The 13732-nt window shown below is 35.9% G+C and overlaps 1 protein-coding gene across 4 annotated transcripts in view; it reads right to left on the bottom strand.

Moving 5' to 3' along the window:
* The window catches only part of ophn1 (oligophrenin 1), a 35695-nt gene extending 22085 nt beyond the window's left edge, over positions 1 to 13610 (bottom strand). Inside the window, exons 1-8 of one of the 4 annotated variants that reach the window (XM_051892932.1) lie at positions 13091 to 13610; positions 5247 to 5342; positions 5005 to 5066; positions 4269 to 4340; positions 3153 to 3254; positions 2966 to 3076; positions 1476 to 1580; positions 528 to 657 (exon numbers count right to left, since the gene is read on the bottom strand). In XM_051892932.1, coding sequence (XP_051748892.1) covers positions 528 to 657; positions 1476 to 1580; positions 2966 to 3076; positions 3153 to 3254; positions 4269 to 4340; positions 5005 to 5066; positions 5247 to 5342; positions 13091 to 13244 — 832 coding nt within the window. In that variant the 5' untranslated portion in view covers positions 13245 to 13610. The remainder of the gene's footprint in view (positions 1 to 527; positions 658 to 1475; positions 1581 to 2965; positions 3077 to 3152; positions 3255 to 4268; positions 4341 to 5004; positions 5067 to 5246; positions 5343 to 13090) is intronic. The other 3 variants (XM_051892931.1, XM_051892934.1, XM_051892933.1) reach the window with 3 other exon arrangements.
* Between the last annotated feature and the right edge of the window lie 122 nt (positions 13611 to 13732).

Genomic DNA, 13732 nt, shown 5'->3' on the forward strand with positions numbered 1-13732 from the left:
GAATATTCATCTGCTTCAGGATGGTGATTACTACAGGCAACAATTTTGACTCGTCCCATAGTTTATAAAAATGAATGAATGAGAAAGTTAATACAGTAATTCACTTTTAATGGAAACTTAGCATGCTTTGAAAGTATGGTGTGACCGATATTCATGACCCGAAAGGATACCAAGAAGAAACACGGAAATGATGCGATTTTACTGCATGCACAAGACCAACAAGCTTTTGTTGTTTTGCAAACTACATTCACTGGATTAACATATTATCCATAAACGGAAGTAGTCCCGCCTCAAAAAGAGTTTATAACTTACAACTTTAGAGTTCAAAATAGCAGCAAACATGTTTTTACTAAAGAATTCATGTAAATACTTATATGGGCTTCATTCCTCCGGTCCACTTAACGATTAGGCTTTCATTATCAAGTGTTTTTCTGTTTCCTGCACATGTATGAACACTGAGAGACGAGTTGAAATGATTGTCTGTGTTAATGCACAACATCCCACACATGCAGTGCTGCAGAACTCACATTTCTCCTGCACATAGAGGTATCCCTCCATAGTCGCCTGGCCGTGTCTCATACAGATCTTTGCCGACCCCTTCATTCTCTTCATTAGCTCTTCCATCTCCTCTCTGGTGCTCTCAAAGTGGTTACGGGTCTATAACAACACCAGCAGCCAATCGAAAAAACACATACATATTACATACAGTCACATTACATACATTTACATATTAAAACAGATATGTTGATATAATTTGCTCTATAATATTAATTATAATTAATATTAATTACACTACTGTTCAAAAGTTTGGAGTTGGTATGTTTTTAAATAAGTAATTTTATTCAGCATTGATGCAATAAACTGATCAAAAGTGACAGTAAGATAGCAGGATTTCTAATATTAAAAAAGATCTCATTTCAAATAAATGCTGTTCTTTTCAGCTTTCTATTCATCAAAAGTATCACAAAAAATATTAAGCAGCAAAACTGTTTTCAACGTTGATAATAATAAATGTTTCATGAGCATCAAATCAGCATATTAAAATGATTTTTGAAGGATCATGTGACACTGAAGACTGGAGTAAGATAGTAATAATTTACATTTGAAAATATATTAAAATAGAAAAATAAGTTATTTTAAATTGTAAAAATATTTCACAATATTGGCAATATTTCACAGCACTGGGTGAACATAAGAGACATGTACATGTAAAATATTACAATAATAATAATAATTTAAATTAATCAACAATAATGTATAAACCATATTAATAATTATTGTTGGAATACTGTTCATTTTTTTCATCATTTATTAAACCTGTATGTTCACAACACCACTGTGAATGCAATAAGTGAAACACAATGGATAAAATCATTTACTAAACGACCACTCAAAAATAATTTGAAAAAAAGAGTGAAGGACAAACCATATCTGGATGAAAGGTTAAAGTAATTATTGATCGGTAAAGCTCTCACATTCTGTAGACTGAGCTGAAGCTCCTGTTTATATGGAAGGAAGTCCTGAGTCATCTCCACAGTGAGATTATTCAGAGTTAGGATGCTCTGCAGAAAGGCTAAAACCTGCCAATCACACACACACACACACACACACACACACACACACACACACACACACACACACACACACACACACACACAAGAACAACATGCTCTAGTCAGTGCATTGTTTTTATCAGTATCAGTAAAGTCTTCATTTGTGCACCTATAGATGCTTTCTTGTACACACATTCAACTATCTGTTACTAGGGGAGGGCGATATGACCAAATTCTTATTTTAACGATATGAGAGATTATATTTCACGATAACAATATATGACCACAATATAGTTATTTTATCTTACTTCTGTTATTAAAAATAAGAAAAAAGAAGCAAATTACAAACAATTAGGACAAATACAATATAACTATGAATTAAACAAATTAAGTTTTTCAGGTACAATAGGTTTTTTAACATTAAAATAGGTTTTTTAGAATTAGTACAGAAATTTAATAATCAAATGTAAAAATAAAATAGTGCATAGTCTTCACTGTATGAATTAAAAATAAATATATTCTTATTAAAGCTAAAAAAAAAGTTATTCAGTTGAGAGCAGTAAGTTATTATCTCTTTAGTTTGATTCACATTAATGACACGGAGCAGCAGGTAGGTATATTAGGCTGCTGTCACTTTGTTTCTTTGTTCTGCTGAACACAAAGAAAGATATTTGGATCAATGTCAGTAACCAAACAGATCTCACCACCCATTGACTACCATAGTATTTATTTTTTCTACTATGGTAGTCAATGGGGGGTGAGATCTGCTTGGTTACTGACATTGATCCAAATATCTTTCTTTGTGTTCAGCAGAACAAAGAAATTCATACAGGTTTGGAACTACTTGAGGGTGAGTAAATGATGACAGAATTTTCATTTTTGAATGAACTATCCCTTTAAGACCAAACTGATACACATTCAGTTTACACCTAACTGTTCAATTTCACTTTAGACAAAACCGGCTGTGTTTACATGAATACTCCACACGATGGGCATTTTGACATAATTGCGCGTGTATTCGATCATTCAAGCGCAATAAGATGTGAAAGAGAACTGAATTCGCGATTACATGCTGAGAGACGCGGCTTTCTGTGCAGGCGCTTACACTGTGTGTCAGTCAGCACGAGCACCGCACTGAGTTCCTTTTCAGGATGTGTTGTGATTTTAATATCAAGCACGTCCCACTCTGTAAGTTCTTATTCATGCATTTCATTATTCTGAAGTGTCAATAGTGCTATATACTGTATTTACATATCGCGATATACACAATATAGCAACATCTCTAACAATATACTTTTTATACTGTGGTAACACTATATATCGTCATACCGCCCAGCCATATCTGTTACTACTAACACATTTAAAAATAGAAGTGTATGTATGTGCTTGAGCAAAAGGAAGTTCACACGCACTGGCTCCACAACGTCAAACTTCTTCCTGTACTGAACCTGCTGAATCTGGTAAACATATTCAACAGATGACTCGTAAAATGTCTGACGCTCCTTATCCAACTGTTCATCGGCCTATAAACACACAAAAATAAAGATTTTATTTTTGTTTAGTTTTTTTATTTTAATTTAACTGTATTTACAAATGTACCTCCTGTAGCTGTGTCTCTTTTTTTTTTGAGGACAGGTTCACATGTTTGTCCAACTGAGAGTAATACTTCTCACTCTCCTTCTCGAACTTCTTTCGTCTCTCCTGAAACAAACACATGCAAACAAACAATCTGAAACTGAGAAAATGAGACCGAAAACTGGAGCAGAAGTGCTTGAGTTCACTAAACCCATTCTTAATAAAAAACAAAACTGTCCTTATAAAATTTTTTGCAGACTTGTAACTGCTTCCTTACAACCTATAATTTCAACCAATAATCTTTGAGAAGCCACACTAAAGATCTGCTGAAATGAAACTGATACTTCAGTAATGTTAACTGAAGCATGCTGTCGTGGAAAGAGTCTAATCCAGTGAAAAGTCTTTGGAATTTTGAAACTTTCCATGTGTCATTTTTCCAACAAATGATTTTGCTTTCCTTCTAGAATCATGATAGCTCCGTAACTCTTTCTCAGTCTCTCTAAAACAAATAGTTTTTCCATGGATTCTTCAGTTACTGACACATTATTCATGTCTAGTTGTGTGTGTGTGTGTGTGTGTGTGTGTGTGTGTGTGTGTGTGTGTGTGTGCGTTTTTGTAATTTATGAGGACACAAATTTGTATAATGACATGGGTATTACACTGGGATTACGACGTAAACATGAAATATGAGGACATTTCATGAGTCGTCAATTTAAAATAGCTTTAAAAACATACTAAACAATGTTTGATTAAAAATGTAAAAATGCAGAATGTTTTCTGTGATGGGTAGGTTTAGGAGTAGGGGTAGTGTAGGGGGATAGAAAATATCATTGACCTGATATAAAATCAGTGGAAGTCTATGCAATGTCCTCACTAAGATAGCAAAACAAACCTGTGTGTGTGTGTGTGTGTGTGTGTGTGTGTGTGTGTGTGTGTGTACAGCTAATAAATAAACCACACACACATGAAAGCCCGTTCAAACACTGTCTATATATAATAAATGTATATTTGTGAGTTGTGGTATGCTGTACCCTTTGCTCTGAGAGAGGAAGTAGAGGTGGAAATTATAAGCATGCTCACACACATGTGGTCATGTGATGGTGTTCTAAATGTGTGTAAATGTGTATAATAAAAACTCACTTTTGTGACTCCAATCTGATCTTTTCTAAACTTTTCCAAAGGTTTTATAAGCAAGTCACAAGCATTCTGGACCTGCAAGAGAAGGGTCAGGTTTGTAAAACTCTTGTTACAATATTACAAAAGATTTCTATTTTAAACAAATGCTGTTTGAAAAAAACTTTCTATTCATCAAATAATGCTGAAAAAAATATATCATGGTTTCCACAAAAATATTAAGCAGCACAACATTTTTCAAAATTGACAATAAATAATTTCTTGAAATCAGTTTGTTGAATGCATCAATTTGTTCATCTCTATGGGTTAATTAATTCCAACCTATATTATATATGGAATAATTGTTTGAGAATTTCCCCTCATAGTGGATGTGAAGCTTTCAGGAATAATTAAAATTGCATGTATCTGCAAATATTTATTTCAGTCCTGTCACGCACTCACTCAATTTTGAGTGTGTTCTGCATCTTTTGAGGAAGGAGAAGGTCACATTTCGTCTGAATCTGGAGTTTCCAGTTATATATGCCACAGTTAAAATAGAATTCTAAGGGTAAATTTTTTCAAGTTCAAAAACCTAACAACTAAACCAAACAAGTTTAACTGGCCCTCAGCACAGGGAGGCCAATCTTGCAGATTGTTAATGACTGACCTATATGAGGATCTTAGGTGTTTTGTTTTGCATATGAGTTTAGATTATGTTTGACAGTGTTTTACAAGGGTATGCGAAGAAATGAACTCCACCAACCAGCATCATTCGGCCCTCTTCCACATCCTGCAGCAAACCAGCAAACTCACGAAATGACTCAGCTGTGAAGGTAAAACGTGGACATGTAAACAACACATACATGCACAGATCCACAACACATTCATTTCACATACAAATTCAGCAGAACAGTGAAATAAAAATGACATAATCATATCACATAAATGAAATGGACATGCTAATGAGCACTACTCCAAACAGGTTAAGACCTGCTGTCAACTCACCGATGTTCATTTCATCATCAGTCAGATGGTCACCAATGAAATCAAACTGGAATGACTGAAGGGTCTGAGAGAACTTCTGCACTGCTAGCGAGTATTCTGGAAACAACATCGAAACCATAAAAAAAAAAAAAAAGTAAATCAACAATCCACATTAGTCTTTGTTGGTTTTGTTATTTGGCCAAAATGAATTGCTACTTATGAAGAACATCAATAGTAAAACATTTCCTGATTTAACATATGGGTCCCACATGCTAAAAGGTTTACAGCTAGTCCACTCGGTCTATCACAGGGCAGCTATTTTCTTCTTCTTTCACGATTTATTTTTGCCTTGAGATAGGATAGTAAAGTAGACAGGAAGCGAATTTGGAGAGAGAGGGGGACGGGATAGATAAAGGTCCGTGAGACAGCACTTGAACTTGGGTCGACTGAAGTGCAACCGCGCTACATGTCGGAGTGTTGGCCACGAGGCTATCATCTCCGACGGGCAGTTACTTTCTATGCAAGTAACAGGCACATTGGCAACAACTGTATCTTAAATGTCGCTTTTATAGCTCAAATCATGTTCTCTGGCTCAAGAGTAAACAATTGAGCAATGCCTCTTTAAATAAGGCGACTGGTTCTTTAAATTGAAAGGCGGGATATCCTTCTCCTACATCTTATACTGTCTCTGGCTTCAATCCAGTCCCAATAAAACACTCTCTATATCAACTCTCACGGTTTCACTGAAGTTGCCAGGAAATTCAAACACAAACAACCTTTTAACACATTGCTTGGTTGCTGGCCACTTTGCATATGTGGCCAATAATTACCAAACCTCTGAGAAATAAGAAAAACAGCTTTATTGTTAAGTGAAATCAGATGTTGTGGGACGCAGTGAGGATGGAATAATGTTTCAAACTCTCTACACAGGTTCAGTGCCAGAACACACACACACACACAGCAAGACAGACCACTGTCAGATGCATTCATCCACAGCATTTTACATTACTGCAATAGATGGGACGTTCTCCCAGTCAAGCCTCAAGTCCAGGGTTTAGAAGTATTTTGATCATGGGTCTATGAAAATAAAGCTGTAGTGGGATCTCAGTAACTCTCCAGATCATGGGTCCCACCTTCAGGATCAAACATGCAACTAGTGGTAATAACAACTGTATTGTTATTATCTATAAATTATCATATCAATAATCTTATTTTGATATATCTTATATATTTCAGGTATTTTATGAATAAGGTGCAAACATTATATACGAACATTAAATAAATTATATACATATAGTATATACATATATACACACACACACATTAATGTAGAAATATAAAGACAGTATATTTTAAATATTTGATCTAACAGGTAGGAAATATACAGAAATTCAATAAAGTTATCAAACACTTCACTGCATAAATTATAGAATAATCCTTATTAAAGTTATTCAGTCAAGAGCAGTGAGTGATCTTGTCTTTTTCTTTTGTTGTTTGATTAAGCTTAATGACAGGCTGCTGACCCTTTACGTTCATTTACGACTTTATTTAACTCATTTAAGACTGTGATTACAAGGATACTGGACAAAATGGGCATTTTGGCATAATCTTGCAATAAGGATTTGCATGAATAAGAACGTGATCATATAATGTAACGCTAGCTAAATGACGATGGAAATAAACGGATCCTGCGTTAATTGCATTAAATATTTTTAATGCATTAAACTGAAAAATATTATTTGCATACGTTAACACATTAATTTTGCCAGCCCTAACATACACACACACATATATATATATATATATATATATATATATATAGAGTAGTGGCCAAAAGTGATGTCTAGCCTAGGAAATTTGTCATCTACACCCTTTATTCAAATATTATTACAAAATTTGTTAAAGATTTCATGAGCTTATTGCATAATTGTGCTTGGAGTCAATGTTTACAATGAAACATGCCAAATTGTACAGAAATAATTTTTTTGTATGACAACTTGACCAAAAAGTATGAATTCATCATGCAAAAACCAAAGAGAGAACTAACAACATGCTTTGTTCTTTCCTCATATTTGAAATATTTAAAAATTTCCTCATATTTTGATGGTTTAATCAAACTTGTAGGGTCATTACAAAAACAAATATCCCTTCGGGACATCACTTTTGGCCACTACTGTATATACATATATGTACACCTGTTCCACTGCTCGTTAACGCTAATATCTAATCAGCCAATCACATGGCAGCAGCTCAATGCATTTTTAGGCATGTAGACACAGTCAAGATGATCTGCTGAAGTTAGGAAGAAAGGTAACGTGGCATGGTTGTTGGTGCCAGACAGACTGGTCTGAGTATACATAAAATATTCATTCAAAACATAGACCTCTATATAAACTGAATCAATAATAAACTGTAAATGTATTCAGCATTCTGCAACAAATATTTTTTGGATTTTGTAAAGTGAGCAGGATGCATTCAAATTTAACGTATGGTTTCGGCAGGCATGTATCATGATACTAATCGGGGCGGCAGGTACCTGAGCCCTCCCCAGCTCTACAGCACACCACAATTTTCCAATGTAAATCTGTGGTGAAAAATGGAACTGCAGCGCTTTCTAATTTAGAGCCATTGGGGCAGATTTTCATGTTACCTTACATAAACCTCGCTCCAGACCAAGACAAAATCAATTCGCTTCAGCTATGTGTATATTAGTCTGCAATGCATCAGGTCAGTAACTAGTTGGCATGTCTGTTCTTCCTATGTGGAGTAGCGTATCAACGATGTACTAAAAACTGAAAAGTTTTTCCTTTGTACAGGTGACACGTTATCAAAACTAACCGTTCACACGGATCCGCGAAAATGCCTAAAAACGCTGTATAATGCATACCAGACAAGTAGTTGGCGATGTCACATTGTAAAGAAAGACTACGTGCCTGCGCAAATGCATTCTTTTACAGAGCACTCGCGCCAAACGCGTATGCCTATCCACCTTATTTTTACAGTTTAGTGCACTTTGATATTCTTCTCGTTTCCATAGCGGCTAATAAACTGGAAGTCTCGCACACTCACAGAAAGCATGTTGAAAAATAAGCTGAATAAGATGCCAAGTAGGCTGGTTAAGTAGTACTGTATTAATCACAGTTTTTCAAATCATATATAAAATTGCAATCAAGATCATGTCTGAGAGGGTGCGTGTATAATTATAAAAGAATCCTGAAAAAACTGTTTCCTCAAAAATATGAAGCAGGACTGTTTTCAACATCGATAATATCAGAAAATTCAGCTTAAAATTAACATGTACTACACAGTATTTGCTCATAATTTATAATATAATATAATATCATATAACAATATTTTCGGATATTCTTAATGGTTCAATTTTTACTCCACAGCAAAAACCATGTGTTTTTACTTTTTCCTAATTAAAAACACATTGTTATTTTGTTCTAATAAATAATGGCCCGGTTTCACAGACAGGGCTTAGATTAAGCCAGGATTAGGCCTTTGATTAATTAGGGTATTTAAGTAGCTTTTATAAACGTACCCTAGAAAAAAAAAAACATTACTGGTGTGCATCTTGAAACAAAACAACGACAGTGACCTATTTTAAGATATGCAAGTTGCTTTCAGTTAAAACAGCTCAAACATGCATTTTAGTCTGGGACTAGATTAAACCTTGTCTGTGAAACCGGGGGAACGACCCAGCAGCTCATTGTGACATTTATAGCCTTAGAGAGTAAAGGGACTTGTGTTTTTGATGTCACTTTGAAGTGGCAAATTGAGAGATTCATATTCTATTTTTTAAATAGAAAACAAAAAGGGAATGGTTTAATATAGGGCAGATTAAACATTATTACAGTAATATAAGGTTATTCTAAATTAATAATGAATATGATCTGGTTAGTTAAAATGATTTGAAATGAAATCAATATTCAGGGATTGACTTGATTGGCAGTATAGAACCTATTGTGTGTATTGTTTCTGTCCACCCTAGTATACAAACAATATATTAAATGTTTTTTAATCATACCATACATGAATGTGTAAACTGGCAAGACAAAACACGTGCAAATTATAAACTTTCACTCTATGGTGATTAAACTTGCAATTAATCTATGAAACACATGTGTGGGGCCTGGTCCGTACGGATCACGGATCAACTACTATCCGTTTAACCCCTAAATAATCTTGTAAATGTAAAAATAAAAATATTCTAATAAAATCTGGTCTTCTGCTGCATTTCTACAAATTAACTTCCAGAAAAAGAGAAACTTCAATTGATTTCATCTCTCTATTACTGATCAATAGCCAGGTGAGCCAATCATCCCTAACTTTTTCTATCTCTAAGGCCTAGTCCACACGTACTATAAATGGAGTTTTTTCCTCCTTTGTTTAAAAAAAAATTGCGTCCACATGAAAACGCAAAAACACGCTATGAAGCGCTGTCAAGAGAATGCCAAACCAAAAGGTGGCAATATAACCCTAATCGTAAAGCCAATCAGAAGGCTGGAAAAAAGGTTATTACAGGTTTCGGCTCCGACGTCACAAGCCAAAATCTCCGGTTTCACCGTCTACACAACAACACTGTAACCGGAAGTTTCTAAAAATCTTCACCCCGGCAGGAGTTTTCAAAAAAGCTCTGTTTCAGTGACCGAATACTGTGTTTGCATGTGGACGAACAGCCAAACCACACAGAAAAAGCTGCGGTTTTGAAAATGCCCATATTCGTGTGGACAGGGCCTAACTCTCTCTGGCTGTGCTCTGTGCTGTAGGCCTGCACACTCTGTGAAGTGAGCGGTGCTAACAGAGGAGATGGCTTGAAACGATTATATCCCCTCTGATGAAAAGGACACAAAGAGTGTGTTTGTCTAAAGCATGAAGAGCTGGCATGACGGACTACACTCTCCAAACCAGATCACAAAACCCGCCCTGTCCGGCCCTCTGACAAACACAAATACGGATCTCAAAAGGGAGCTATTTTACTCTTGCAACATTAGACAAGAAGTGGTGTAACAGGTGTTCTTGAAATACATAACAAAGTGTGTATAACAAAGTGTCAGTTTGACACTGACAAGGTGTCAGTTTTTACTGCAGGTTATAAACTACTAAACCACAGTTGATGCCAAGAACCACATCCTGGAAGAAGAGAACCAGACTCGGCTGAAAAACTGGTCAGTGCAGTTAAAACATGACAAAATGAGATCGCAAAACTAAACAAATGATGTTTGAATGGAAAGGTGCCAAAGTGTTGTGTCAGATTATTTGTTCATTCAAGATTTTGAAACCACAGCCACCACAAAAATTCAGTATAAGCTTAATATGAAAGCTTCCTCAATTCTTCTGAAAATCTGCCATGTTGATATTCTCTGTTGTTTAGTCATAACGGGAGCAATAGATCTCCAAGAAGGTTCCTCATCATTGGAGAAAAGGAAATGCTCAACTTCCTCAGTCAAGTTTCACATCCACATAGCACCCGAGATATTCCTCAAAAAGTGCAAAACTACATAAACGCAGGAAGTAAGCATATCGAAACCACTGAGTCAGGTCATATGACTTTAGAAGCTGCAGAACTTCAGATAGTGAAAATATATTGTGCGCTCCAGTGGTTCCTTCAATTACCAAAGCAAAAGTTTCTGAAGACTCCTTACAAGACACTGGAAGTATCCGAGAGCAGACTGCAGTCATCAAATTACAGCCAGTCGTGCTCTTCACAGTTCCGTAAGGAAATCTGCCTTAATGGCTCAGCATTCTGCTTTTGGAGTGTTGCACTCTGAGGTATAGAAAGAGGCTTATGGTTAGCCAAATTAGAAGCTTGCACACTCCCTCAGGCAAAATAAAAACATGCATTTTTAGAAAACTAGTGCATTTATGTCTTCCCTAGAAATTAGGGAAGGAAGCCTGAGAAGGAGATAAATTAAAGCTGAATCATCAAATTATTACTGGCAGAAAGACCAACTGTCAAGTTTTCTATCAAAACTTAGATAATGAAATGCAAACGGAAAAACTGACTGCCAATCAGCTGAAACACTCTTTTTGTCCAATTAATTTACATTACTTTTCCAATAGCTCCAGATTAATGGATAACGATTTTAAATATTAATTTTATTTTAAAAAGCAATTTCTAGCCAATTAAATTATTTTAGAGCTTGGAATGATCATTTATTTATTAATTATTTATGCTTACATTTCATTGTATTTTCATCTATTACAACATTCCATGACGTATTTAATATATTGGAGTGTCTATTTAAACTAAGTGCAAACAGAATGTTTGGTTGAGCCAGACAAATTTACAGGAGCAGTAACTGAAGCAGTGGCGACCGACCCAAGTTTGAATCCAGCTTTTACCCAAATCATTCTTCTCCCTTGTCCCATACCATATCCGCTAGGAGAGGTTTTTATTTTAAATAAGAAGATGCTCAAAAAGTGGAAATACATGCCTACTGAGTATTTAATAGTGGGAATAAAATGTTTATCAGGTAGGGTTAGAGGTAGGTGTAATGGGCCTTAAGTACTGGGACAAGTAATGTCCCAAAAAGGCAGCATCAATTTATGATTTTAATAAATATAATATCATATACACTGAATATGTTGTTATGCTGTTTTATAATATACGCCTACTACAATACAGTGAGGAGCAAATAGTATCTGTCACTATTTGCACTAAGTATAGTTAGCGTCTAACAACTGTTTACACCAAGTGTAAATAGCGTCTAATTACTATTTAGACTTGGTGCTAAGAAAATACTGCTATTTTCACTTAGTGTAAATATCATCTATAACTATTTAAAGTTGTTTAATTCTAATTGCACTTAGTATAATGAAAATACTTCTGTTGTTATTTACAAAATGTAACATTTTTATGATAGCATCAAAAAAAGGTGGTCATTTTTATTGATTTCCATGACCAGGCCTGGAAATCACACTTTTACAATTCCCTGATATTTCTCTAAACCCTGATGACAAAGAGGACCACATATGAGCTGTGCACTGGGAAATGTACAGCTATAATTACTATTATATCTACCGGTATATCTATAATGACTATAGTACAGCTCTCTTGGGTTCAACAGCTTTTCCTCATTAAACAGAAGCTACTATCTAAAGTACATTGTTTGTAATGATAGTTCCTCTGTTGTTAACTGCCTCGTTCAGGGGAACAGTATTGCTAGAGCAGGAATTGAATATTGGAAACTTTCCATTTGTAGATTGTTGCTTCATAACACTTCAGAGATAAGCTAAACAAAAGAAGAGGAAGTAGGAAGAGAGACATTACATTGATTGTGGTGTATAGCCATTAAAAAATGAATGCTCCTTAAACTGCTAGTTTACAGCCTGCATCTCTCTCTCCTCCATTTCGACGATGCAAAGTGCCTTTTAATTGACTTCTATGAGATTAGCAGAATAGTGTTAAATGCTGACAGTGATAGTATCTGGGTTCATATGACTACTAGCTCTCCCTCCACCATCAATCATCTTCTTGATACGTTCACACTTTCTGGTTCAGTTCCATTTACTAATCTAGAAAAATTAAAGGTTCCTGCTATAAATAAATCAACGTCTCCTAAAAGTGCTTGCCAGCATCTCTGAGAGGGGGATCTTCCAAGAGCTGCGCACCATCTGCCAGATCACACCCTCCCTGCCCTCTACAATTCATAATCCCCTTTAAAACCAACCAGTGACCTGCAAGTGAAAGCTTTTTCAAAAAAAACGCTAAGAATGAAAGGAAAGTTTCCTTTGAGTAAAACCAAATTATATGATCATGCGTATTCGTTCATCTGCACGGCTTTGCAAAGGCGGATACCTCGATCCACCTCCCCCCAGCGAAGAACACCACCGGCCGCTGCTGTAAAAGACCATTTTACCTTTAATCGTGTTGATCACACTGTTCCCGTCCTTGATGACATCCTTTAGGAACTTGTTGGTTTTTTCCAGCTCGTTTTCGTAGCATTTCAATCTTTCTCTGAAATCTGGACTGTCGGAGTAGCAGTCGGTGAACTCTAGTGGAGGATGCCCCATTCTCACACTCTGACCGATCAACGACAATAACCGGTCTTTTTGTTGTCAATAATGTACACAAACCACGACTGACGTGCCTTTTGATCACTCGACTGTATTAATCAAGTTGATTTTGATTAATCGGTTACGATAAAGTTCCCCATATTTGACATATTGTATGATATGCAGTTATGAAAAGCAATAATCCAACGCCCCGGTAGTGACTGACTCCGTGTGCACGCGGTATTAGTTTGAGTTGCAAACTAAGTAGGCTAAAACTTAGAAGTGCTGATAAAGAAAGTATTTGTGTTTCAATACTTTTCCTTGTTTTGGGAGCGGAGGGACTGACAAACGCGGGCAGGGCTACATTCTAAACACTCCCACATCATTGGGCGGCAAATGTCACTAGTTAGTAGCTAAAACGATTACTTTTACGGTACACACCGTTTTCTTCCTCTGGGGGGCGCATGAGGGCCCACAAAAGGAAATCCTCTATTGAACTGCATTTA

This window comes from Ctenopharyngodon idella, chromosome 5 (assembly GCF_019924925.1).
Source record: "Ctenopharyngodon idella isolate HZGC_01 chromosome 5, HZGC01, whole genome shotgun sequence".
Classification (NCBI taxonomy): domain Eukaryota; kingdom Metazoa; phylum Chordata; class Actinopteri; order Cypriniformes; family Xenocyprididae; genus Ctenopharyngodon; species Ctenopharyngodon idella.